Raw genomic sequence first — 27,813 nt, 5'->3', positions numbered from 1 at the left:
ATAATCTGTTCAGCTAGGAATTCGTAAACATACACAATTATTCACCTTGCAAAGGATTTCTGTTATAATTCATAAGAACTACACATTTTCTTGCGATCATTCTATAGCTCTATCGTATCTACAGGGTGAGGATATTAAATCCAGAACAAGTACAGACCTCAATATCTTGCCCACCTGTAAATCTATGTTAATGAATGTTCTCATCAGATTCTGCTCACAAATCTATATTAGTAATGTACAAAATCCTTGAGTTGTCTCTCGACGTTGAACACCGTACGGCCATTGTTGTGTACCTCCGTGCCGACTGCACGTCCTAGGACGCTGACAACTCTATATATAATACTTTTAGAGAGCTTAAATTAATGTTAAGAGATCCACTGTCATGCTAGAATTTTAAATTTGTGCAGTTTGTCCAAATCGGGTAATTGGAGCCGGATTTATTCTGGAAAAACACACAACTTTAAGACCTTTATATTTTGGGCACTCTAGTGTTGGGTTGATCCTTATATAGGATTGAAGGTTGTAGTTCCGATCAGACTCCGTCAGGTCCACTTCAGGCTTCCATATCAGCCCTAAAACTTTTGAAAATTCGGCCTTGATTACGTCACTCAACTTTATTTCCTCTTTTTTTTAATGAGTTATAATACTGACAGTCTGAAGGACTGCCTAGAATGGACTGAGCCGAATGAATAAGGAATGACACAACCCTAGTTAACTCCTTTCAGGCCTCCCTTCTCGATGTAGTGTCTAACATGGACAAGAAGTTCCTCCTCAAAGCCTCATATCAGAGCCAGGTTGGAGGATGTTATTTGAGTAATTGACTTTGCTATAATGGATCCTGTCATGTAAAAGTAAGGGATTTGTGAATGCCTGAATACATTTTGGGAAAATAGTTGTAATATATAAATTATCCTTGAATTGTCCCGATTTAAAATCCCCACCCTGTAACTATTGCTCTCTCCCAATTCGGGCAAAAGTAAATTGAAAACTCCAAGAACTTTCTACTATTTTCAATTGAAAAAGTCAAAGCATAATACACTACTTGCTAACAAGCTTGCTTGCTTGCTTACTTGTCTCTTCATAAAATATAAATTAATGAGGAGGGAAAAGTTAGAGTTATTTTTAAACACTCGTATGACTTGGGAGCATAACTGGATTTATGCTCTCAAGTAAGGAGCAGCTAGTTACTTATATGACAATCTATGTACATAGAATCGCAATAGACCTCATCACAATCCTTTTGTATAGAAACATATTTTCAGGGTCGTCGTTCAGCAATTTTGACAAATCAACTAACAAATTATATATCTATTTGATATTATTTATAATAAAAAAATATCCTCCTCTACTTGGGGGTGAGATGTCATTGGTCAAGGTCATAAAACTCTCTCCTTGGATAAATGTCAACTTTTATTATTAGGAGACCAAATACCCTTAGTTTTGTTTTTTTCTCACTAAAACTTTGTGTGAGTGAAAGTGATGATTGATGTATCAATTAATTAGTTGTGAAATAAGGCAAGTTTATATGTACTAAATATAGTATATTAATAATGGTCAATATTTATAGACATTTTTTTTTAATAAAAAAAAAATATTTTTTTACATGATGACAAAAAAATTTCATATTACATAAAAAATCACTTCACTCATCCCTCGTATTCTAAGGAATAAAATCGAGGAAATGAATGTTTCTTTGCAGCCAAGTCTGTTCTTCTGTCTTCTATTTAAATATATTTGAACAAGAGGAAGATATTTAGATGTTGATGAGAATATGAACGAACGAAGATATTAATAATATAATAATTATGATGAATGCACCTCAAACTGTTGATCAAAAGCGTAGGATTTGTTGTATTACCTAATCTCTTTCTGAGGTAAGGTAGGACATTCTTGTTGATGGTCTTACTTAGTTTATATATTTGTTTCTTTAAATATTTATATAATTTTTCATTTCATAATTATATTCAAAATAATAGCAGTAATGTTTGTTTAACTAGGTCTTTTTTTTTTTTTTTAATGTGTTGCTCGTCGAAGGGATGGAAATATGAGGAAACGTGGATACTTATTGTTCTTCATCTTCCTTCTTGGCTACCATGAGTCCTTTCAAGTGTGCGGAATCGATTTGTCCTCCCTCAATTTGGAATTCACCGAAGGCATCGTTGATTTCCGAATCCGTGAATTTGTCACCCCAGGTCATAAGGGAATGCTTGAACCTATATTCAAAATAAGAGAAATCATACTTTACTAAATAAACAAAGGGCCTGCTTACATCTCAGCGTCGATTTTGCCGTTGATTTCAAAAGCGTCAAATGACTTTAGGATAACATCATCCTCGTCGGTACCTGTAAAGAGAGGGAGAGATGAGTTGTGCCCTAATTCGGGCGTAGGGAGCGTATTTACCGCCGGCCATCTTTTCTGCGAAAAGGGTAACCAATTGGGTGAAGTTGACGGGTCCGGGGGCTTCAGAGAGCATGTCAGAGACTTCTCCATCAGACACGGATTTGCCGACAGAGGAAAAGACAGCCTTTAAGTCACCGGCGGAGATGGTACCGTCCTTGTCCGTGTCCATAATACCAAAGGCTTCCTTGAACTCTTGGATTTGCTTTTGCGAGAAAAGTGCAAAGATGTTGCTTCCACTGCGCTTGGCCTTCCTTCATTTTGAAAAGGAGTAAGTATTAAAAGTATAGGGGGACTTTTGCAGATCAATTTAATTTTAATTCTAATTTGATTTGGCTATTAATTATATTTCTTTTGAGTTCCTCATCTTTTCCTCAAAAAAAAGAAGGAAAAAAAAACTTAAAACAAGACAGAAATGGAAAAAAGGGAGTTCCTATTTTTATCTTGCTTTCGAATATGAAGCTATGCCAAAAAAAAAAGCAGTTAAAAAAATGAAAAGAAAAATTATAAACATTTTTTTCTTTTCTTTTGCATATTTTCCCATTTTGTATCCTTATAAGTAATATAAAACATTTCTTACTTAGATCCGGAGCCCTTTGCCTGAAATGATAAAAAATGAATATCAACATGTTGTTCCGCATTTTTAAACAAAAAAAAAACTATAGGATTCAAAAGTGGAGCTTGCTCAAACAATGTAACTATTCACTAAACTTTACTCTTTAAATAAATAATTATGTCTCTATCAAATCCTTAGTACCCAGGACATTAAGTAAACAAGCATAAAAGACTTGTTTTTTCCGACTCAAAAAACAATGGGATCTTACCATTTTGAAGTATTTTTATTATATTGATCAACAACTTAAAAAAATGAACAACTTCAAGCCAAATCACTTGCTATTCGAGGACTAAAGACGTTCTTGGCAATATGGATTAAAAGACAAGTTTGTTTTACACTAGACTCCGGTAATGAGTCAACGAGCGCGGCCTTTGGCAAAGCCCAAAATACTAAAAATACCCCCCTTCTTTCCCCTTACAAATATGCACGCTCCTGGAGTAGAGTACACTACTTATGTTTAGACTGTTTTTTTAGAAAGCTCATAAATATTTAAATGGAGGGAAGACGATGCTCGGAAGATTATTTGTTTTTTTATTCATATATTTTTTGTTCAGAGATTTTCATGGAAATATTTCTTCTATTTTACTTTGAAATTCTGGGAAATTAAATACATATGAATCCCCTATTAAATTTAAATTAAGGCATTCCTCTTTGAAAAGAAAGAGGGCGTTTTTTTAATCCCTTTGAAACACCACCAAACCTCTTTCAGAGGAATGAAAGATCTTTTTTCTCTTTTTAATTTGTACATATGCACAAGGACAAGAGCTCAGATTTTATGTTACAGGATAATTTGTCATCATTCAACTGGGTCCCACATAAAGTAGTCCAAGGGATTAATGACCGGTGAGCCTGGAGTACAAACACTCTTCAAAAAAATCTAACAACCAGTTCAATGTTTTCTTTGCAAAGTGGAATGGAGCCGAGTCATAATCCCCTCAAGACTCTTCTAGTTCCTTCCAAACAAAGGACTTGTCCAGATTTAAGGAAGTTTACCATATCAACACTGTCTTGTCCGGTACGGATCACAACAAGGACATTCTACCTCATTCACAATTGTGGAATAAATACTTTGTTGATCGATGTCTTTTTTTTTTTTTTTTTTAATGCAAAAAGTTAGTTGTTAAACAACAGCCGCACGCTGTACATACAATCAAACCTTTATTAAGCGTTGAGGGTAGGGAAACTAAAAAACGAACGCTAAGTGCTGGTACCCTCTTAAACCATGTGGTGTTCTTTTTTGTAATAATTCTAAATTTGCTTACTGGATATGGCCAATTAGTGTAGTATCACGCTTAAAACAGGTGGCCGTTAGAACAGGGTTTACTTTATATCCTACATCAAAATCATCATAGTATCATTCTTCCAATCTTTCCTCTCTAAAGATTAAAAAAATAGCCGTACATTACAATTGGTAGTTGGCCAATAAAGTTACATTCCTCACTTTTGAACTATTTATTAATAATAGTTCAAAATAGTACTTGTTAAGCTATAAGTTGTATAGCTTAACAAGATTAAATGTCAGTCCTCATTTAAGACCACTGTAGAGTCATGTCCTACGTATAGAAAAAATCAAGTACCGACAGTTGTCAGGACCAGTTATAAGGGTGGACTGGACCGACACCAGACTCATTTGTCCTTGTTTCAATACCGGATAGGCACTTTTTGATACTCTCGACATGGAGACGAATCATTAATCTCAGGGTTTATTCTACTTTGATTTCAGATTGGTCTATGTATGTAGTACTTGAAGCTTGAGTCTCATACTTTTTTTCAAATAATCAAATTTACCTTTTTGAATGATGGAATTATCTGATAATTGATGAAGATTTTGTGAGGACACAAACACACTCAGGAGCGTTCGTAGAGGGAGGGGTAGAGGGGTTTGAAGTCAACCATCCTCAAATTAAGGAATTATATATTCTTACTAGAAATTTTAATTAAATTTTTCCATTTTTTTTTTTTCAAAAAATTTAAATGTCTGTGAATAGCTTTGGATTTTGAAACTTTTCTCCGAAAAATTTAATATTAAAAAAAAAAATTTTAGAATTTAAATTTGATTTTAGAATTTTTTTTTCCAAAAAATTTAATTTTTGAGAATAATTGTAGATTTTTGAAATTTTTCACCAAAAAAAAAAATTTATATTTGAAATTCTATTTTTTGTGAACAGCTTTAGATTTTTGAAATTTTTTTCTAAAAGATATATTTGTCTGTTCATAGCTATGAACTTTTGAAATTTTTTTCAACAAAATTTTATTTTTTGAGAATAGCTATAGATTTTTAAACTTTTTTTCCAAAAATTTAAATTTTCAATTTTTTTCCGAAAAAAATCCAAAAACTAAGTAACTCCTTTGTAAACTCACAAAAATGGCAATCTAACAAAAAGACCTCTGGGGCTTCAATCACTTATCAATAGTTAATTTTCTTAAATGTAAATCATATCTCAAATTTAATTTCTGAACCTATCGTTACTTGTATCGTATCTTCCAATCATTAATCAGAAAATAAACAGAAAAAATGCCGAATATAAGTTTGTAATTAGCTAGTTCCTCCAAACTACGGATTTTTTATCCAATCATTGTTCACAGCTTAATTGGAGATTATTCGAATTTAATCAATCAAAAAAAAAAAAAAAAAACAGGAACATTAACAGTTGACAACAAAATACGGAACTCTATTGGATCTACCAATCAAATAGGAGATAACCACAAACGACACCTTTATCCGAGAGTATTGAGAGTGTTATTAATGGGCTAAATATTTTCTAGAATATAAAGTACATATTGATTATTCTAATTTGATGTCACTCAACCTCGAAACGCATTCTTAAAATACATATTGTGGATAATTTTCGTCATTATCCATATTTGAAATGTAAAAAATTAATTTGGAGATCTCAACTGTTTAATTTATTTTATATTCCTTCAGTTCTAGTATCAAATGGATCCTTTAATAACTTATATATATATACTATATATTTAGAAATAAATGAAATATGGACCTACCATTTTTATTAGGTCAAATCTCTATGTCAATAAATAGAAAGTCGTCAGAAGAAAGTAACTAAAATTAAATAAAAACGCCTGGAATAGGATCAAGGACAATTTGATTATTGAATGATATGATTTTTTTTAAAAGAATAAAATTTAATGGGGCATGAGAAACAATCAAGAGTGACGCCGCCTTGCGGCAAAATGATACAACCCCTTGAATGAGAATATTATTTAATATATATATTATTTGTAAGTTCGAAATTTTATTCAGGGCTCAAATAAAATAAGGGTTAAAAGGAATACCTTTTTCGTTTATTTATGTAAGGAGGAAGTTGAAGGGGTCCAATATTCCACTGACTAAAATCTTATTAAAAAATTACATCAACAAGTCCCCATCAGCGATAACCAGGGCTCAAAAAAGGGAAGTTTGAATGTCTCTGTGGTATATTACGCGGTCTTTGTTGACATAACAGCAGAGAAAAGTCCGTGTGGAGCGTACAAAAAGATCCTGAACACTCTCAAGGAAACCTGTGGGCTCATTGCCATCTTTTCTGATGAGGAAACCTTTACTGATTACCCTGTCTTCAACAGGCAGAAAGATGGAGTGGTCACATTTGGGAATGAAGCAGAGGATCACAGATATGTCTTCACCACCAAAATGCCTTCTTCAGTGATGACGTTAGGCCTGGTTGCATAGAATGTAAAGACCATGAATCCTGTGTGGTTCCCTTTAAAAAACAGGCTGAATTGTGGAAATCCATCGATGATCATTCTCCCTGGGTGCTCCAACGAGATGGAGCACCTACCCACACTGCAAAGAAAATCCAAGAGTAGCTCCAAGGCAACGTGGACTTCAGTGCAAATGACTTTTTTTATGTGGTGTGTCAGCCTTAAACCAATCTTGAACAAAATGTATATATTTTTTTTCATTTCAGACGTATGAGAGTCAATTATAGACTTTTTATTCAAGTATGTGGCAAGAGCTAAGATAACCGAGAATGTTAACTATACTTTAAAACCTCTATTTGATTTAAGAGACCAATTTTGGCCCCATATGGCCCCTTTAAAATAAATATAAAATCTATCATTTTTTTATTGTGACGATCAATTTTGGCTACTTTAAGAGTGCAAAGGCTTAATGAAAATAATTTATTAATAGAAGGAACCAATATTCGTGGAAGAAACCAAAGTAATCCATACTCAATTTCGCGAAACGACATTGTAGATTTCTTTTGTTAAAAAACATTATGTCAAAGTTTTGTCTACTCCCAAAAAAATTCTAAAATTATATCAACGCCATCATCTACATTTAATATGTTAACCCTTTCACGGATTTAATAATCCATTAATGATATAAGAGGGATAATTTGAGCAAGCTTAGACCCAGATTCGATTTTCAGAAAAATAATGAGTACCTGATATGTCCGATCGACAAATTAGATTAGGCCGGTACTACGAAGCAGAAGGGAGTTATAAAATTTATGAACTCTTTGATCGGTGTCATGCGGATTAACGAAAGGATTAATGGATTTAATCCTCTCAGAGTATCAATACATTCACTGATCCCATGGATATTGATTCAATTTTTTAGAATTTGTTTCCTAAAGGAATTGACATGGATTTGAAAAATAGGTCAATCCATTAAGGGGTAGACTGGAGAAAAGAGTCAATGATTGTTTTCCAGAAAGTGACGATATCAGTATTAATATCTTACGGCTGTGTATATTGAGAAAACTGTAAGGTAAATACAGATTATGAGTATAATTAAATAGCACTAATGAAATATTTTTGATTCTGAGGTACATCTCTAAACAAGGCCTCTTTGTCCAACCATTACTAAAACCTGTTATAAACTATTAAAATAAATAAAAAACGTGAAAGAAAGATATTATACACTTATTTTGACTTATGTTCCAATTGATTTAATCATTCTTTATCAAAGACATCTATTGGATAATAATCTAGTGAATAATAGTAGTCCCTTGAAGAATATATATTTCAAATGTAGGTCATCATGTGAGTCCCACATTGTTTTTATTGATATTATTGAATTCATTAATAAGCCATACAAATAATTTAAAAAATATTTTCAAATAAGCAGATGGGAATCATGGGCGTTAGCAGGATTTTTGTTTGGAGGCTTACTCAGTTGTTTTCAAGAGAAAAGGCCATTTGGGGAGGGGCTCACTCATAAAATGCATTCAAAAATATTTTGGAAGATCGAGCTGAAACTTGATTAATCAAGTCTCACGTAATTGCTGTGAGACTCATGCATTTTCAATAAATATCAACCTATGAAACGAAAGATTGCATTTCTCACGTATCATCAATCAAAACTGTTCACAATGTTTCACATGGAAACCACTAGAGTTGTTTCCTATACCAATACTATAGTGGTACCAGGGCACTGAGGCCCACGATGACGTAAACCCTCAAACTTCCCATCAACCAAACAACCTTGTCCTGTATTAAAAAGAAAAGAAAAGTAATCAAATTTCAGAGCCATCCCCAACAAAAATTCTTTGAATGCCCCTGTTAATTGTCTTTAACGACATTTTTACCTCCGGAACGAAGTTGAAATGTGGTTATGTAATCACATCCATTTGTTTGCCTGTCTGTTTTAAGAAGGATTACAGAAAAAGTTAGAGACGGATTTTAGTAAAATTTCGTAGGCAAAATATATAAAGGCCATTAAATTTTGATATATCAAAGTGAAAGTCAAACAAAAAGTCAAAAACGCATAAACAATGATTTTAGGCGGAGGTGGCCCTCTACCTAATGTCCATTCTAGTTAAATATATATGTATATTTTAGTCGAAAAAGTATCAAAAGCTACAAAAATAATGATACCTATATTTTCACCGGAACAGGTACAAAAATATTGGTAGTGTGAGAAGGCTAGAAGCCTCCCATTCCTATTATAAAGAGCTCAAAACAAGTCATCAGAAGCGCAATTTAACACTTCATTTGAAGAAAATATACTTTTTTTATTTATGCATGCATTCTTTCATTATTTCAAACCTTTTTTTTAAACTTGAGAGTCTGGTTGCGTGACGTGTAATTACATAAATGACTCCAGGTAGTTCATTTAAAAACTGCACACCGAATTTATTTCAAAACTTGAAAGCTCTGTAAAAGCCCTTAGCCCCTCCTACGGACACCATTTGGAATTATCTATTAATTACAATCTAAGAAAAGTATCATTTATTTCCATATGTTATTCTATAAAACAGGGATTCACAACTTGGTCCCTCAAAAGCTTTCCATGTGGCTCATTCTCCTATAAAATAATTCGGCTACATTTTTTTCTATCGAAAGTTAATAAATTAAATTATAGAGTTATGTAGCTCTCTATACCAAAAGTATGGTGACTTGAGGCCCTTTGATATATATCAAAAAAGGTGGCACTTCTACAAGTAAGGCATATTTTAAATCACAGATCCTCTTCATTTTGAATGGGTAAAGTGTTGAGGTTTGAAGGCTATGATCTGCAAAGTTCCTAGAAATACATTTTGGATTGGCCCATTCCAAACTTTTACACGTAAATCGTAGGCATTTTTGGTAAGCTAAAAAAAAAATACCCGAAAATTAACCCTGATAATTTTCAGAATATTTGGGAGGAGAACAGTTTAGCTGTCTTGATGTTTTATTAGATCAGCTGCAAGGAGCTATGATATGAAGGAAATAACAAAATTCCATCTCCGTATCAAGCACAGAATTAGGCGGAGATTATTCCCTCTTCGATCCTCAATTATACTCTAAGTCTAATGTGGACTTATACTTATAATTTCCCAAAAACATCATCAGGTCTACTCTTTTTTTCCAATTTCTGGATTTTTTTTTAATTCCAAAAACCTATCCCCCGCCTAAAATGTAACCCTGTGGATGCCCTTGATAGCAAAATTGTATTTTTTTTATTTATTATTTAAAATATAGAAGTATCGCAATCGGTAATTTTTACTAGAATCGCATCGGTATCGAGATTTTTTTTTAATCGTCCCATCACTGATTTCCATACATCTAAAAACTATCCGAACATTTAAAGCAGGAAACTCTATGTGTTATGAACTCAAAAATGTATTGCCTTGGAGTTTTATATCAATTTATATAAGTCGAGGATCTCAATATACAATTCATGTCATTTCATAGTTAGTCACTGATAAGGTTAAATCCAAAGTATATAATAATTAATAACTATTCTTTAAATAATAATTAACAGATAGTAAGGGGGAAAATCTGTTTATGTTTTTAGAATTAAAGATGTTAATTATGAGTAGATAAAAAGCTATCAAAACGTTACCTTTACTGTAAACACAAAATCAGCTAGTAGTTAGCACATTCTTACCAACTTTGGAACTGCTACTCAATTGTAATTGTTAACAGCTAAAAAGGAGCTAATTCAAATTCAACTAATCAACGTTCAAAACACTAAATGTACGACATAATTAATATAATATCAAAGAAGAATGCAGATTTGGCCATAGTTTTTATTACAAAGCAAACATCATTGCTGGAATAGTGTTATCTGTCTTCATGATAAATATTTTTAAAGAAAAGAGTGATCATGCTCGGCAAAGTAATATTCGCAAAAACTTTTGATAAGAAAGGTTGTACTACTGATCAAAGAAACTTATCAAAATTGAATGGTACATTGTAAATAATTAGTATATTAAAGATAAGCCTAATACTATTTAATAATATATTTTCTATTAATGTTGTTTTCTCAGTTTTTTTAAAGTCATATTGACCTAATTTCTGATCTTATTTCTAGAAAAGTCTTCAAAATATCCCAATTTTGAAAAAAAAAAAAAAAAAAAATCATTTATTTCACGTAGCCATGTTGTTGTTTTTTTCCTATTTCAACCCTTGGATATATATATATATTTAACTATAAATAGTTATTAAAAATTTCTATACTTAGTCATATTATATTATAAGTATATTAAGAAATGAAAGCAAATGATTTAATATTGAAAGGAGGATCAAAAATATTTCATTTACAATTTTTTTTAATATATAAATTTAAAAACTATTCGACTATAGACCAAGTTAAGAATTTTCTACCCCATGGAGTCAGCTTTCCATTATTATTAATGACAATCATAAATTATTAACTTTGTAAAAGATGTTTTATAAGATTGGATGTTTTCTTTCAAACGGAACATTTGTAGAAAAGAGTTCACCAAACTTATTTTCTTAGTCCTTCAGTATTTTTTAATTACATTTTATCAAACTTGGATTCAAATACAAAATCCATCCTGCAATGTTTTTAAAATTATATATCATCAAATATCCTTTGTTAAGAGATCTATGATTTTGTTGAATCATGGATTTGTGTCATCATTTTCCACCCACATGCATTTTATATGTTTAAAAAGGGGGTTTGGTGATTCACCTAATGCATATATTAGGTGAATGTTTGTGTACCTAGGTAATAATCTAATCAAGAGTCATTTACCCAAGGGATAGTTGCCACTGGGACGGGGCAACCTATATATATAGATTTTCCACTTACAAAAGGATATCACTGTTATTTATTTTTGCTGTTTGTTTACTAGACCAAGAATTCGGCTCCATTTTGCGACGGTGAAAGCTATGTTAGTTTGCTTAATGTTAAGTTATAAAGCTAAGTTAAAAATTAGGGTTGCCCACCGTCTCTTGAAAAACAGAATTGTCCCCCATAAAAATAAAAAAATCACGCACTCCGTATTTGGCTGAAACGGGACGCACTTTGCCACTTAATACTGGGAGTTTTAAAAAGTGGCAGGTAAAATGCCAATGGAAAATGAATAATAAATCGCTTTATATGAAATTTTACAATAAACGTGTTCCCAGGGCATGTATTGTTCTTGAGCTGACAGCATATTCACACACATGTACAATGACTAGTGATGAAAATTCTGATTATAATGGGAATGTTAAAATAAACGAAAATCAACATGATAACCCTGACAATTTGAGGAATGTTTTGGAGGAGATCAGCTACAATCAGCTCTGATAAGAGAGGAAGGAGAAAAGAATATGAAAAATGACGTTTGCTTGAATTACTCCAATATCGATCCCCATTTCTACTCTGAGCACAACAAGGACTTACAATTATAAGTCTTTAACAACTCCTCAGGGTTACACTCCGTATTTTATGAGCACATACGAATGTTGAATCCGGTTTTGAATATAATTGAATCTATTTAGGAACGGATGTTCATTACTAGGGAATTAAGTAATAATGACATCTGCTTAGGAAAAGAAAATTCATTCTTCGGATTACCAATTCCAAAACAAAAACTGCCCAGCTAAAAAATTTACAGGATTTACATCATTAATGATGACCCAGAAGACGCTCATCCCATAGACCGAGGAGATACTGTGGTGCTTCAAACAGTCATTCACTCGCACTCCACAGAAATAAAGAAAAAAGGATCCAAAATACCCGGAGGAATGGGAGAAAGCTAAAACATGGGTAGAAAAATTCACCAAGCAAGGAAAAGTGAAGGTAATCGGGTCGGCCGACCATACTAAACGGGTGTCCCTTATTTATTTTTCATAGCGTTAGCAACCGTAATCATGGTCGCCGTTAAGAGGGAAGGAGAGGAGTTGACTCCCCCGGATTTTTATAAATTTTATGTAGTAGAATAATTAATTGTAATCCTCCCCCCCCATTTTAAAAATCCTAACTACGCCACTGGATTGCCCATTCGTCCTCTTTTTACATGCCGTCCGAAGCGATAAAGAACTCTTTAATAAATTCATGATATATCCGGGTATTTATTGGTTAAGTGGATAATTATCATTCGATTTAAGATATTTGTTTTTCCTTTAATTTAAACTTTATATCTTCTATTTAAGACGTTTTTGGACATGCCCATTTACCCTTCATAAAACCGGACATTTCATGATTATATATATTTAATAAAATCCTCGGACTGGATGTAAAAAGAGAGCATGTCCGGTCACACTAGTTCAGTGATTCGGTAAGGATTTTTAAACTGAAAGGGGGAGTATTCAAGGATTGGGGGCATTTTGAGGTTAAATAAAATTTGAAGGACATGTCCCTTCATTTCTTCCCTAACGGCACGCCCATGCCCTAATTAAAGTGATATCAATGAAACCCCATGGTTTTTGTCTTCATTGGCTATTCAAATTCTTTGTTTTCTTTTAAAAGAGTAATTTAAACTTATCAATTATTATCATCAAATGTTGCAGCTAAATTATGATAGGTATATAAATATGGAAGACTGTCAAATCTTATACACATATTAACAGCAAAACGGACGTTCCTGTACGATTACAAGTTCTTTAAAAATCCTTCATAACCCTCTGTTGTAACGTGAATAATAAAATATAGAAGACTCGTGGGTTTCTTTATCTCAAAACAACCCACCAACCAACCAGGGGCTAGAAGAACCACAATTTATGACTATTCTTCTCCTTTCAAATAGGTGCCTTATACTATTATGAATGAATCATATAATGTACCTAGTCAAGTAAAGCGTTTTCTTCTTGGTTTGACTTGTGAATTGATGCCTACAACTCCTCGGCTTGCTGTTGCTACTACTACTCCTTGAGTTCCCCCGCCATTATTAATCCTACTTGCTTCACGGCGTGTGTATTATATTTAAATTAATGAATGCCCTCGTCCTCCTAAGTCCTAGTAGTACTATATACTTAGTTACTTATTTTTATAAGTTATAATAATGTTATGTAGTATCCTACACACACATATATAGGTTTCTGCATCAAAATGTCGACATTACAAAAATATACATTATACACAAATACACAGAGAGCAAGCAGTTGCTCCTGCGGTACCTACGCGATAATAAGTGCGTGTCTTTCTCCTGCTTCTTATTAGCTTAGAATCAGCACAGTCCTATGCTCTACTGTAATAATAAACTTCATATTTATAGTAACTAACTAATAGTGCTGAAGAAGTCGTGCTCAAACATGTCCTTAATACTATACAAAAGAAATCATCATAATAAGTTATTAGTTGTTGATTGACTTCTCGATTCATGTTCTTAGTAGCTTTTGACGCCATTTCATCCAGATGGAAGAAAGTCACGGATCAGCAGCAACAACAACAAAAGTCATCCACAATAAATATGGAACTCGAAAATAACTCTTCTTCTGAGGGACAAACGGATAGTTACGGCAGCTCTGGAAAAACCTCAAATAATAACAATCAGCCCATTGGAACAAATTCTCTTAAGTAAGTACTTTTTACTAGAGTAGAGCATTAGTACTATCATATGTACTCAGGTGTTTATGACAACAAAAGAATAGTAATCCACTAGAAGGATGATGTCTCATCCGCGTTATTTATTCCATTATTGTAATTACTCATCAATATAATGTTGGAAGAGTGAAGAGACATGGATTAACCATCTTTAATTAACTTATCTGCATTACTTGTGTAAAAATAAATAAATGGATGTATACTCTTCTCACGTTCACGAACATAATAATATGTTGGGAAATCCATTTTTATAAAGTACTTATATTATTTATTACTATTAGGAATGTACTTAAGATGGAAGTCTGCTGTGTAATGGACCTTTATCAACCTCTTCATCTCAATGATCGAAAAGCCGCATTTGAGGACCTTAAATCCTCATGTTCTTCCTCCAGTGCAAATCTTCATCATATACAATTTGAGCGATTGGATTTTGGGGAAGTGAACGTGATTGACTCATTCTATAACGCGGATGTTGCTGTTGTGGACTTGAGTGTACTTACTCAACAACGTTCCTTGTTTTATCATTTAGGGGTACGAGAAAGCTTTGGAATGAAACAAAATATTTTACTTTGTATGGACACGGATAGAGAAACGTCCTCTGCTCTCAAATCTTTTTGTTCGAATTATGTATTACTATTATATCACTTGGTTGATGGAAGCATTGTTGTCACTGACTCATGTACTCCTAGTCTTTCTGAAAATGTACGGATACCTCTATCAGCCAAAATGACTTACTATCTCAAAGAAATGGAAATACAATCAAAGTACGACGTCATTATGATTTTATTAGTGAGATAAGATTGACCATTACTTTTTCAGAGTCCATATGAAAGAAAAGTTCCTATCAGACTTAAGAAAATGTAGAGAGACCTTGAGTGGGAATGAGCTCCGGGACTCTCTACAAAAAATGAGGCGACGACTTGACGATCCCAATATATTATCAACTGATATTGTACATAACATGTTAATTTCATTTAGAGAGATTCAAGATTATGATGCAATGGTGCAGCTAGTCCAGGATCTGGGGACTCTTCCCAACAGGTCTTCCTATACACAAAATAGTGCCATCATTTTTCTGTTTGCCTTTGCATTGAATAGGTATACATTCCTATTGCATGCACGGTGCATTGGTGGATATATAAATGTCATCCTTTTAATCCTAGGCGTCATAAGGAAGGCGATAGGGAGAAAGCCTATAAACTTATAACCAAGGCACTGGAAAAGAAAGAATACGAAGTACCTGATATTATATGTCTTTGTGGAAGGATTTGCAAGGACAAATTTGTGGAATCTGAATACACTGACAAGGCCATGTTAGAAACAGCAATCCATTGGTACAGACGAGGATTTCAAGTACAGCCAAACGAGTATGCTGGAATCAACCTAGCTACTCTCTTAGTCGTTAGTGGCCAAGACTTTGCTACATCTCCCGAACTTCAAAGGATAGGAATGGTCCTTAATAATCTTATTGGAAAGAAGGGAAGTCTTCAAAATTTGGAGGATTATTGGGATGTCGCAACTTTTTTCGAAATATCTGTTCTTGCTGAAGACTACAACAAAGCTGTCTCAGCAGCTGAGTGCATGTTTGGCTTGAAGCCTCCCAAATGGTACTTGAAGTCAACCATTGGAAATATAACACTCATCTCAAGATTTCGGCGGAAAAAATGCTCCTCCACGGATGGAGGGAATGAGAATAAACTGTTTGACTTTTGGCTAGAGTATTTTTCGTTTGCAATTGATGAAGAGTCCACTAATTCTATCCGATTTCCTGTAAGTTAATTTTTATCCTTTGAAGTGTCATTCCGTACTTGATGCATAATTATCCATTCAGAATTTTATAAAATCTCCAATTAAGACTTTTTTCGTTTCATGCATCAATGTACATATTTTTCGTTAATTGACGAGCTGTCAATTATGTATATATACTGTAATATTCCTAATAAATACTAAATAGTCTTATTTTGTATTATGTAATGGAATTGTTTGAAATGTATCAATACTATATTAGGTAGACTTAAAAATGTCTATCTTTTCTAAATTAACGATTTCTAGGTTATTATATACATATATATACTTAATTTTGTATAATCCTTATCTACTAGATTTTAATTTGGGAACCTACCAAAGTATATATGCCAAGTTTCGTCACAATCAATCTCGAAATTGAAGAAAAGTCTGTTCACATTACAAACATTTGCTCCAAATGTATACATTCGGGATCTTTAGATTCAAAATGCCGACAGGTTCATGACTGGCTCCTCACAGCTCCTATGATCAAAACTGTAACGTAAGTCATGTATTTATTGAATATGGTATTACTTATTACTCCATCGTTTGAATATATCTACATATAATTAATATGTAACATAAAACGTGCCCTAAAAATAGTGAATGTGTAAGGTTTTCGTGGATATGTTGTGATTATTAATGATGAACTTATTCAAGGATGACGCCCACAATAGTGTAGTACTGAGCCCTTGTTTTTTGTATGAGGAAATTCTATGAATAAAATTAAGGTAAACAAAACAAAACCCATATTTATGTTCTTTATGGCTACCGTTGTTAGTCAACAACCTCCACAGTTCTCCCGATTAAGATGATTGTACATGTCCGTAATCACGGGAAAGAGCATGATTTGAGTTATTATGAATGACACACCATTAATAAGGGCAATAATACTACTACTTAATAAATTATTGGGCGCCCATGCCCTGCACTGTTCTATCAATTTGTTTGGTTAAAATATATTATTTATATAAATAAAGTAAAGTTTGATTGTTTGAAGAGGACTCATTTTTAATAATGAGCTTGACTACATATATAAATATAAGAAATAGTTAATGTGTCTTTAAAGGATGTTTAGCAAGGAGCGTGTGTAGCTAAAGCTCAGCACCTCATATTAAAAAAATAGGGGGAGTACATATATTTAGAGCTGTAAATCGTAAGTATAATTATTCTTTCACTCTTGAGGAGAGAACATTGAATTATTGAGTAACTTCATGTGAGTGTGCTCATGAAAAACGTAAAGTATCATTCGGGATTGTTGGGAAAGTATTTTCTATATTAACAAAGCAAAGTTTGTCTGTTTGTGGACGCCTCATAACTCCGAGCTAGTACTCGAAGATTCTCAAATCCGTCTTTAGAATTAAATATATGGCCTCCATATGTTACCTCCGAAAATTTATTTGAACGGAGGAACTAAGTTTTTTCCCCTGTTTGTCACCGGGATTACGGCAAAAGTTACTTATCAATTTTGATCAAATTTGGTACGAAGATTATACATGTAAAAGGTCCTTAAATTTTGAGAAGTCAAGCTAACACAAAAAGTAAAAAAATGTATAATCAATCATAGCTCAATTTAATTTTAGGTGGGGGTTATGCGCTCTACCGAGTGATCATTATTGTTTCATTTGTAATTCATGCACTGAGAATCTTCTTACAGGAATTGATTCGGAATTTTTTTTACCATTTATTGAGCCTGCTATTCATTATTATCACTTGATGTGTTAATCAATAGATAACAAGGTTGCTTTAGTAATACTTTTAAAGCATTTCCTCCCTATTCTTCTTCTATAGAACGCCTTATTCTATAAAGAGCTCTTACATGATGGGTATTATATATTATAATACATAACAATTACCTCATTATCCAATCACAATCATTAATTAATTAATTGCATTTATCTAGGAGGTTTCTTCCTTCAATGTAAATATATTTATTTTCCATTTTATTATTCTATGTAGAAACTACAAACGAGATGACCGCTGTCTGTTCTTATACATCCACTCCGATGATTTCCAAATGTATTTCCCATCAGGATTTTGGAGAGAATGCTTCTTTGATCTTGTCCTTAAGCTTACAGCAGATGAAGAAGGCATGATCACTGATTTGGACACTGAGCTTGAAAATGTTCCCATTTCGGTAATTTCGATTCGTGTTTCCTCTCTCTTCCAATGATCCTGATACCCATTTTTATGTATCCTTATTTAGTTTGAATATGAGTTAGATAGTACTGGAACAAGGATCATCCTTGGTCGCGGTACTTATGGAGTTGTGTATGCGGCATTGGACCTAAACACTCAAGTCAAAATAGCCGTAAAAGAAGTTCCTGAAAAAAACTTGGGAGATGTTCAACCCTTGCATGAAGAGATTAAGCTTCATTCACAATTGCGCCATCGGAATATTGTACAGTATTTAGGATCTATTTCTGAAGAGGGGTACTTTAAAATATTCATGGAACAAGTTCCTGGAGGATCTCTATCTTCTCTTCTACGAGATAAGTGGGGCCCTCTTAAAGGGAACGAATTGACCATGGTACATTACTCTAAACAAATACTTGAAGGACTCAAATATTTGCACGACCAAAAAATTGTTCATAGGGATATCAAAGGTACGTGAATACATAGATAGGTGTCTGACCTTGAAGATAATTCAATTATTTCAGGAGACAATGTGCTCGTGAATACATACAACGGAATAGTCAAAATATCAGATTTTGGGACATCAAAAAGACTCGCAGGAATCTGTCCAAGCACTCTAACCTTCACAGGTACAATTCAATATATGGCTCCTGAAGTCATTGACAAAGGAGCTCGTGGATATGGAGCCCCTGCCGATATTTGGTCCCTTGGCTGTACGGTAGTAGAAATGGCTACCGGGAAACCTCCTTTTATTGAACTGGGCTCACCAGAAGCAGCTATGTTTAAAGTAGGATTCTACAAAATGCATCCGGAAATTCCTGGGGAGCTCTCTACCAAGGCTCAGCAGTTTATATCTCGATGCTTTGTTCCTGAGGCGGAAAATCGACCTAAGGCATCAGATTTGTTGGAAGATTCCTTTATTATTGATGCAAGTAAGAAAAAGATGTCAAGGATACAGGTGAATACTGAATTGAGTCGGAGTATTTCTGTTCCTGGAGAAAAGCTTGGAAGACCCATAAATAAGTTTTCTACTCTGGACAATGATAAAATTGAAGGAAGCTCGTAAGTTGTATTTATATAAATCTTCAGGGTTTGTTTATTGTAAATCTCTATGAGAGGATGTGTATTTCAGTTGTTTGAGACTGAATATCCAATCAAAACTTTTATAAATAATTATATTGCCCAAAGTGCTTTTGTAGGAATCATATTTAAATATTTTACGTCTGGGAAATTCCTTTACTGCTTTCTTTTGCATAGGTATTGATAGTCTCTGTATAATATATAAACATCAATCTTTAAACTTTAAATACAAGGAATTTAAGAAAAGATGACATCAAATATAGACAAAGGGGGCGATAGAAATTATGATTGATTGTACGACTAGAAAGTCATTAAGTGTGGCATTTCTCTTTCATTTCAGAGATGGAGATTCGAATAAAAGAAAAACTAGTTTAGAGCCTGGTTGGTTGAGCCCTGATCCTACAAGGTTAGATTTATTAATATGAACATACGCGTAACATATGAGGAGGTGATGGGATTTCTATAAAAGTTTGACCCAAATTAAATTATAACATTATTTAACTAACTACTAGACTTAATTAATGAAACTCTTTCATAATCTAATATTTGAATGCGCACTCTTTTTGAAAAACAGTTCACAAAGAGAAGGGGAAAAATGGTGTAGGTGTATAATTTATTAGGAGATGAAATAAAAATTGATATAGCCTCGCTTAGTTGATTGTATGAAGTAACTCGATGTTTATAAGTATATATGATAAATAGTTGTATATATACCTCTAAATATAATAACTTAACATTATGATATAGCTAGAAAATTAGGAATTAATTTCAACCCAACCTCTCTTTTTCTCTCTCCTTCTTTGAAAAATGCGTGGGAATTTCAAATAATAATTAATACTATATTGTAATTGGTAGAATTTGTATCAAATTTATGAGTGGATTTGCACTCTGATGCTCAATCATTTGGTGTACTTAAAGGTGTTTTGGTAGTCATGCGTGGGGTCTTACATATTTAACAAGTATATTTTTACGATTATAATTGCCTTGCTTGGTTTTTGGAATTTTTCCAAAAATTAACATTTTTGCTATCCTCCGTAATTTGGTCGAATGACTTTTTGTACTCGCTACTTAAGCGGAAAAAAATTCTAGTAAGGAACACAAATATTCCTTGATTTGGGGGAGGGGGGGCTACAGCCCCTCCAGCTATCCCACTTTGAACGCCCCTGCTCTACATGAATGACTGATAATAAGTATATGCTTCATACAATGTCTAATTCCAACAAATCTTTAGACTAATATCAATAATGTGTTTATTTTACAGACAAGTGTTTTTTAGTAGTTGTGATATTTGACTGTTACTTAGTTAAATAGTAAATAGTATTTGCGACTTAGACGTCAAATCAAAGGAGAATATTTCCACTTTGAGCGACACCCAGTGGTCAAACATAGAGTCATATTAATGAATCGAGAAAAATATTTACAAATGACAAAAATCCAGCACTATATTAAACCTCTGTGCCGATTGATCAATCATGAAATGAAGGAGGAGGGATCCACACACGTGTTTGATGCTCCAACAAACGAGTTCTGACTACTATCATCATATGTGTTCAAATAGAAACGATAAATTATTATTTTTTATGAAGGTAGAGGCTAGCTGATATTGAAAGAAGAAGGGGGTCGAACTAAATATAGAATTTATGTAATAATAGAGTGATGACTTGTGCGTAAGCTGCATAGTAGTAGTACATAGTAGAACTATTATCTTCATAAGAATAGCTTGTGAGTTAAGCGGAATGGTGATATCATGATGTCATAACACGAGTGTGTGTAGGATGAGATCATTTGGCTTTTTATAAACCAGCGCGCATTTCGTGCCGAATATGACGTTATATTCATAAATAGTTAACAAAAAATATATCTAACAACAAGTACCTCCTGTAGTATTGTAGTAGTAGTAGTACAGTACTACTGTATATATGTACAGTAAACATATTTTGCGGATAAATTTGAGAGTGATCACAAAATAAGGGAAAATAATTAACAAAATATACAACGAACCCTCGGGATTCCAGTCATAACAATATGTCTTTGAAGCGAAGACGTTTAAAAAGTGATGGTTTAAAATTAATGATCCCTGATAACCATGTCTCAACCCGTGACTGGCTCCTTCCATACCAACGTCCCTCCAACTCGCATTCCTCCAACTCTTCTTCCATGCATCATCCTCCTGCTCCTGCTTTAACTAAAACAAAGAGATGGAAGTTTACCGCCAGTCGGAAAATGGCGGTCATTTCAAATAAATCCACTTCCTGCGTTTCCTCTCAAAATATTTTCTTTTCTGTGTACCGACCACTTAGGTACTTACTCACACATTGATTGCTTACATTTCAAGGCCTATGTATAATATATGTGTAACACATTACACAAATGGCCTTTTACTTACCTATAATAATAAAGGACGTCGTAATTATTAGTCAGACCATTTAAATACTCTTCCCTTGCAAATCCCGCATTCATTTCTACCTCTTTATTTTTACAGTACGGCGGACTCTGGATTAGTTCAAGGCCTCACACCGATCTCACCTGAAGATAACATCTCAGAATCTTTTTTTGAGCTGGGTTCTCGACGGCATTCCAACACTGGAATATTACACTCTCCAGAGGTCCTTGACACTTCTACTGCGCCACGTGATGATTGTATTCAACAAGACGGTTTTTACCTCCTTAAAAAGGACTCACAGCGACGTGCTACACTTGTCAAAGTCCTTCAAGCTGATCGAATGCGGATATGCTCGCAATGGCATGAGGCTCTTCTGAAACAGGTCCCTGACACCTGTCTATTTCAGGTAATAATAAAAATATATCTTTTTAGCTAGTACCCTACTTACAGTGTTGTATCAGTCCTTATTTATTCGGTTCAGTCTTAGGACCGGTCCTTGAGACTGGCGGTCCTTCGGAATATCTGTACTAGAACTGATTAAAAGAAGAAGAAATCAAGTTGAGTGACGTCATCAAGGACCAAATCTACTAAGTTTTGGTATGCAGTACTGAAATGGACCGAACCGAGACTGAACTGTACGGGACTGACGTCTTCAGTTCTTAAAAAAAACTAACACAACCCTACTTACATACATTCCTAACATTATTGATCAATTTTGTTTATGTCGTCATTTGATGCCATGCTGATTGTATGCACTCTGTGATATGCTATCATATGATTATTGTCAATGAATTCAAATCTTGTGTGGAGCACTATATTTATAATTACAATCTATGATGTGTTAAACTATTTATATTATAAGCCATCATTTCACTTATTCTTTTGTTTTTCCTTGTTTGGAATTTAGTCACAACTTCAAATCATTGTCGATGGAATACGTGGCTACATTCCTGAACAAAATATTTCTCCTTTGGAATCCGCTCTCTCTAAATTAAAAGATGAGCTAGATTATGATGGGGCCAAAATCAATCAAATGCAACTCGCACTCTACATATTTCAAGATGCTGCCAGTCCCATGTTCCGACTTCATAATATTCAGCCACATTGGGTCTTTGCCCTTGACAATCTAATAAGAAATGCTGTTCAAGCAGCCATTCTCATACTCTCTCCTGAATTAGGACAACATCTAATGCCGTCCAATATTCAATCTGAAGGAAATGAATTGGAACTCCAAGAACAACTGCAATCCTTTTGCATAGGTATTATTGTTGTCAAATAAAGTACACGACCTCATTAATATCCTCCTGTCTATTCTGTACATATGTAGATCCGTCGAGTAGAAACAGTATCATAGTACAACCCACCACTGGAGCAGTATCACGTACTTCATCCTACTCCCGACAGCAGTCCAATCCATTCCCTTCAACCCTTCCTCACACGACCTCATCCACTCTGTCAACAATGAGCTCAAATGCTCTTCGAAGGCCTGACTTTAGCCGACAATTAGAAGACATCAGGGAAGAGAATTGCAAACTTTGGAAGGATTTTCTTGAGTTGAATCGATGTCACCAGGACTTACTCAAAATGAACATATCGGATCAAAGGAGACAAATACAAAGTCTTCGAAAAACTACTGCTCCTTCCATCGATTCTTCTTCTTGCTCAGCCTCTGATACAGCCTCCACCCTTTCTAGTGGTGATCCTTATTTGATTGATTGGCTAAAAACTCTTAATCTAAATGATGAATCAATTTCAAAGGTATTTTTCTTTTTTTGTTTTCAATCAGTAACTGATAAGTGATAAAATAGTTGTGTGTAGAATAGCCATATAATATATATAAGTCGTATACTAGTTGTAACTTGTATAAGCAAATTGTACAAGTTGAAACGTTAAAATGAGATAAAGGGTTTAAGTGTGCTTGATATACGGATAATTATAAATGTAAAAATATATGACCTACCGGTATGTTAAAGAAAAAGAAAACAAAAATGAACGCGGCGGCAACCTTAACAATTTGAAAAATTAATAACTGCTCAGGTTAGATCTACAAAGTCTCACATCCGTTATAGGTCATATTTTTTACAACTCTGATAACAGTAATTAGATATTCCGCGTATGATCGATGTACATTAATGGTGTAATTTTACAATATTTGAATGTGAAAATTATGAATTGATAAGTATTATGTGACAGATTATAAAGAGTTAAATTACTCCTAAATACATAATAACCAAGTAATTTTAATAGATTATAAGAAAATGGTATCATTTATGAATAGTCAATCATTAGATTGACTTAAGCTTAATGAGACGTAGAAATTTTAACTTGTACAATCTGCTCGGAATACAAGTTACAACTTGTAGAGACAACCCAACTTGTACACAACATAAATATAATTGTCTAATGTTTTATTTAGTTTGCATCTGAGGATCTAAACTATGAAGACGTGACTGAACATGTAACACGTGAGGATTTAAGAAGACTGGGGCTACGTACAGGACCAGAGTTGAGAGTATGGAGAGCTATCAGTATTATACGAGAGAGAAAAGACAGAAACTCTTTTTTATAATGATATTTCTGCTCATTGTAACTTTTTTAATGACTGTTTAGGGCCATACATGAACAATTATAGTATATATTTACTTTATAAACTGTCTAAAGATCAAGGTTGGCCCTAGCTATTGTGGGGGCATATGTATAATTGATTGTTTGAGGCATAAATCCCAATCTAGGTTGAGATAAAGGTAATTGCAATTTGGATTTTGGATTTTTTTTTTTCCTAAAAAAAATATTTTTGAATGGACTTTTTTTAAAACCTTTTATTTCATTTTTATCGAATTACTGTTTATTTTAATACAGTAGTGTTTTATTTTCTTTTTAAAATGACCTTCATCAATTGAGCCCATATTTTATTTAATTACTTTTTTTAGAAAATAATTTTTCTCAATTTTTTTTAAATTTATTTGGGAAATAAATTTCTTACGTCTTTTTTCAAACAATCAAGTGCAGGATCCACTGCAACCACTGAGGCCGGCTCTTATCTAAAGTTCTTCTTTTTTTTCACACCTTGTGGAATCTTGATGAAATGTTCGTCATCTTTGACTAGTTTTCATTTATTTTATCCTTTTTTAAGGACCCTTTTTGTCTATGGTGTTGTCAGATTATAGTTTTATCAAGCATGAATGATCAACTTATATAAATTAATCATAATAAATTATTACTTAAATATTTATGTTTTTATTTTTAAAACAACTAAACAAACGGAATAACAAAAAAAAAAGTATATTACTTAATATCAATATATATAATAAATATTATTCTCCTAGTCCATCTGTCAATACATGTTGCCACTCACTTATATACAATTAATTTGAAAATAAATTAATATCCGCAAAATGAATTTACTGATTAGATAATAAATTGTAGTACTTCTGCTACGTGTATAATATTTGAATCTTACGCGCGAATTGTATGAAAAGCTGAGAATTAGCAAATTGATATAATTATAATTTTATATTTAGGTCATAAACGGCATCCACTTCTTTAAGGAGAAGAAGAAGGAAAGAGCCCTACGTCTTAATTTAGTATCTCTGGTTTTCCAGATTCAGGAATGAAAATGAGACCCTCATCATCGTCTGAATCATCATCCTGTAAGAGGGGCATGGTGTCTTTTTGTTTAATTCGATTGATGACTTGCTCATTGATAGCTGTTTTGCCGACAAGGACTTCCTCTATTTCATAGTCATCTGTTGGAACAGAGAAGTATGGATTATTTGATGCAGGGCGGAATTTATATCCGGTGGAAACGAAAAAGATGAAGGTAGCAGCCTCCAAAAAGGTTTCATCCAACCATTCGTACTTAAATGGTACGGTGATTTTGAGGAGATAGATGATGATTCGCGTAAAATAAATGTAACACACTACCATTATGTAAAAGTGCTTGAAGAGCTTCAGTTTTTCCAAGGAGATGGATGCTTTTCCATCTGTGCCAGAGGACTCTTGTAAATGGCGAATAGACCAAACAACGGGTAAGAAAATGGCACCGCAGCAAATTAAGTCCACAAGGATAAAGATATCTTTCCAATAATTGTGATTCACATCTCCTTCTTCCGACTCTTCCACAATGATATACGCCACATTTGCCAATATCTGCATAGGCAAAACAATCATGAATATCCTTTTTTCCTTATCGGATAGGATATGCTTAATAAATGCCCATCCAGATCCAATCAACACGATCGTAAAAAAGAGAAGTCCTCCCTTTAATAAATGAATAATGTAGTAGAGAACTGCCCAACTCTCAATGTGGATCCCATGTATCTCGATTTGATGGTAATTGACACCATGAAAGAACAGAGATAGGGATTTGAGAAACACAAGAGCAGCCATGATCCAATGAATACGGAAAACTCGCTCTGAGCCATTTTTTCGCAAAACAATTACCCATAATACACCAGATATGAAAAACAGTATACTTGCAAATAAGTACAATGAAGGTAGGGGCATCTCTCCAGCACTTAAATAACTCTCTCCATTCATTTCCGTCACTTTCAAATCAAATGAAACCTTTGTTGAAAGTAAAGGAGTCAAACAGTTGTGAAAGTAAAAGCCGTAGAGACCCTGTTGATTCACGGAATCAATTATAACACGAAATGTAGTTGAGAAAAACCCGGTTTCTGGGTCTTGAATTAAAGGTATTTCAGAAGGTAAGATCCGAAGTGACTCAAATTCCTTTGGAACATATTTGATGACTTTACCGGAGGGAAAGTCTAAGGATAGAGTCATTGTCTCTTCATTGCTACGGACTGAAAACAAATAGAGCCAAAGATTTTATTTATAATTCAATGAAACAAAGAACTTGCGGGAAAATGAAAATAAAAGAGTTCAAGAAAACATTTGTACCCAAATTAATAGTATTGCTCAGATCTTCTAAATTAAAAGAGGTGAAAATAAAATCTTTGGGTCTAAAAATAACCTGAAAGAGGACAGGATCGAGGCTCCACGTCAGAATCAAGGCTATATACAGCCCTCGATAATGAGCGCTCGAGGGTGAACCCCAGGTAATCCACTGGCGTTGTATTCGACATTTTAAAGTGAGTCAAATTGACATCGAGGAATCCTCCAACATAGAATCCAAATTTGGATATGGGGAATGAGAAACGTGAATCATCCGAGACGACTAAATGATGTTTCCGAGCATGAGTCCACCCCAAACAAAGGAGAAGAGTCCAGAGGATCGAGGAAAACCTCATAATGATGGATGTTATTTAGTGAAAATCACTGCAGGTCGAACGCGGCGATGTGTAATTGTCTGAAATATTTATTATGTATGTAGTTTTCAGAATCAGAAGGACGATAAAAACTAATAAATAAGTATTAATTGGTAGGCTGCAGCTGTGCTTCATATAGAGAGAGAAGTGACGTCATAATTTGTATCTTTTTAAATCACTTGCAACCAATTAGTGCTGCTCCGTACTCAACAGCAGCGCGTTTGGTATTTAATAATATTTGCTATTTAGGTTTTTAGTTCATAGCTAGCTAGCAGGATGTTGGAAATAAAGAAAGAGAAAAAGAGAGAAACATTTCTCCTTTTTTAAATACTTATATTAATTCTTTTTAAATGTAGATTTCCTAAAGATGACGTCATTACTACAATTAGTGATGGATTAAATTTATCAAAATAAACATCCTTCATTAGAAATTTGTAAGTTTGTCAAATACATTGATTGAGTAAACGTAAAATATTATGCTGGCTTAATTTTCCTAAATATCCCACGTCGTTACCATAAGTGTACCTCGCAACCTTTCTTCCAAAAAGGAAGCAGGAAAGGGGGGTCAAAATCAGATGGTAGTTAGCCAATTCTTCCCAACCATGGATTTAATAATTGTTGGAAATTGTCCAAAGCTTAACAAGAGATCATTCTAATTTACCCAATCAACGTTTAGAACCCTAATAATAAGAAGGAAAGAGGCTGTGACTTCGACAGCTGACAACAACATGTTATGTAAATTTTGTCATATTAAGCTCTTCTTTAATTGTAGGAATCATTAATTGATTTATGAAGAAATGATATTATATGAGTTTGACGATAAATAAATATTACTTGGAGCATTTAACAATTTATTTTAGCTTCCATGTTGGCAAACGCATTTTTGAGGCTTCGTTACATTATCATAATTTCCGATCCC

The 27,813-nt window shown here is 33.6% G+C and overlaps 3 protein-coding genes across 6 annotated transcripts; 1 reads left to right on the top strand and 2 right to left on the bottom strand.

The window, feature by feature from the left end:
• Nucleotides 1–1,526: 1,526 nt before the first annotated feature.
• Nucleotides 1,527–3,462, bottom strand: LOC121125195 (myosin regulatory light chain 2). Its single transcript, XM_040720329.2, has 5 exons — nt 3,222–3,462; nt 2,978–2,997; nt 2,401–2,651; nt 2,270–2,342; nt 1,527–2,213 (listed from the first exon to the last, which is right to left on the bottom strand). Exons 1-5 carry the CDS (start codon nt 3,222–3,224, stop codon nt 2,063–2,065), a joined length of 498 nt encoding a protein of 165 aa, XP_040576263.1. The 5' UTR covers nt 3,225–3,462; the 3' UTR covers nt 1,527–2,062.
• Nucleotides 3,463–13,692: 10,230 nt separating this feature from the next.
• Nucleotides 13,693–24,850, top strand: Ask1 (apoptotic signal-regulating kinase 1). 4 transcript variants are annotated; one of them, XM_040720611.2, is made up of 13 exons: nt 13,693–14,213; nt 14,522–15,004; nt 15,060–15,338; nt 15,404–16,010; nt 16,343–16,527; nt 17,985–18,162; nt 18,232–18,631; nt 18,686–19,223; nt 19,582–19,647; nt 21,724–22,030; nt 22,532–22,883; nt 22,952–23,382; nt 24,041–24,850. In XM_040720611.2, exons 1-13 carry the CDS (start codon nt 14,017–14,019, stop codon nt 24,191–24,193), a joined length of 4,176 nt encoding a protein of 1,391 aa, XP_040576545.1. In that variant the 5' UTR covers nt 13,693–14,016; the 3' UTR covers nt 24,194–24,850. The 4 variants fall into 4 exon arrangements, with proteins under 4 accessions (XP_040576545.1, XP_040576546.1, XP_071747496.1 ...); XM_071891394.1 differs by having other exon boundaries at nt 13,908–14,213; nt 14,264–15,004; XM_040720612.2 differs by lacking the exon at nt 19,582–19,647 and having other exon boundaries at nt 13,716–14,213.
• On the bottom strand, nt 24,846–27,102 carry LOC121125415 (protein GPR107). Its single transcript, XM_040720613.2, has 2 exons — nt 26,600–27,102; nt 24,846–26,429 (listed from the first exon to the last, which is right to left on the bottom strand). Exons 1-2 carry the CDS (start codon nt 26,874–26,876, stop codon nt 25,201–25,203), a joined length of 1,506 nt encoding a protein of 501 aa, XP_040576547.1. The 5' UTR covers nt 26,877–27,102; the 3' UTR covers nt 24,846–25,200.
• Nucleotides 27,103–27,813: the final 711 nt, after the last annotated feature.

The sequence above is a fragment of the Lepeophtheirus salmonis genome, chromosome 10, assembly GCF_016086655.4.
Source record: "Lepeophtheirus salmonis chromosome 10, UVic_Lsal_1.4, whole genome shotgun sequence".
NCBI lineage: Eukaryota > Metazoa > Arthropoda > Copepoda > Siphonostomatoida > Caligidae > Lepeophtheirus > Lepeophtheirus salmonis.
This window is presented reverse-complemented; position numbering and strand designations above follow the sequence as displayed.

What these genes read in the sequence shown, in the direction of transcription:
- Ask1 (XM_040720611.2), top strand. Translation starts at nt 14,017, where the DNA reads ATGTTCTTAGTAGCTTTTGACGCCATTTCATCCAGATGGAAGAAAGTC. An exon ending in GAAATGGAAATACAATCAAA is followed by an intron (nt 15,005 to 15,059) that starts GTACGACGTCAT and finishes TTACTTTTTCAG; the next exon opens with AGTCCATATGAAAGAAAAGT. An exon ending in TTTGCCTTTGCATTGAATAG is followed by an intron (nt 15,339 to 15,403) that starts GTATACATTCCT and finishes TTTTAATCCTAG; the next exon opens with GCGTCATAAGGAAGGCGATA.
- LOC121125415 (XM_040720613.2), bottom strand. Translation starts at nt 26,876, where the DNA reads ATGAGGTTTTCCTCGATCCTCTGGACTCTTCTCCTTTGTTTGGGGTGG. An exon ending in TCGATCCTGTCCTCTTTCAG is followed by an intron (nt 26,430 to 26,599) that starts GTTATTTTTAGA and finishes ATTTGTTTTCAG; the next exon opens with TCCGTAGCAATGAAGAGACA.
- LOC121125195 (XM_040720329.2), bottom strand. An exon ending in GCAAAGGGCTCCGGATCTAA is followed by an intron (nt 2,652 to 2,977) that starts GTAAGAAATGTT and finishes TTCAAAATGAAG; the next exon opens with GAAGGCCAAGCGCAGTGGAA. An exon ending in GGCAAAATCGACGCTGAGAT is followed by an intron (nt 2,214 to 2,269) that starts GTAAGCAGGCCC and finishes TTTTGAATATAG; the next exon opens with GTTCAAGCATTCCCTTATGA.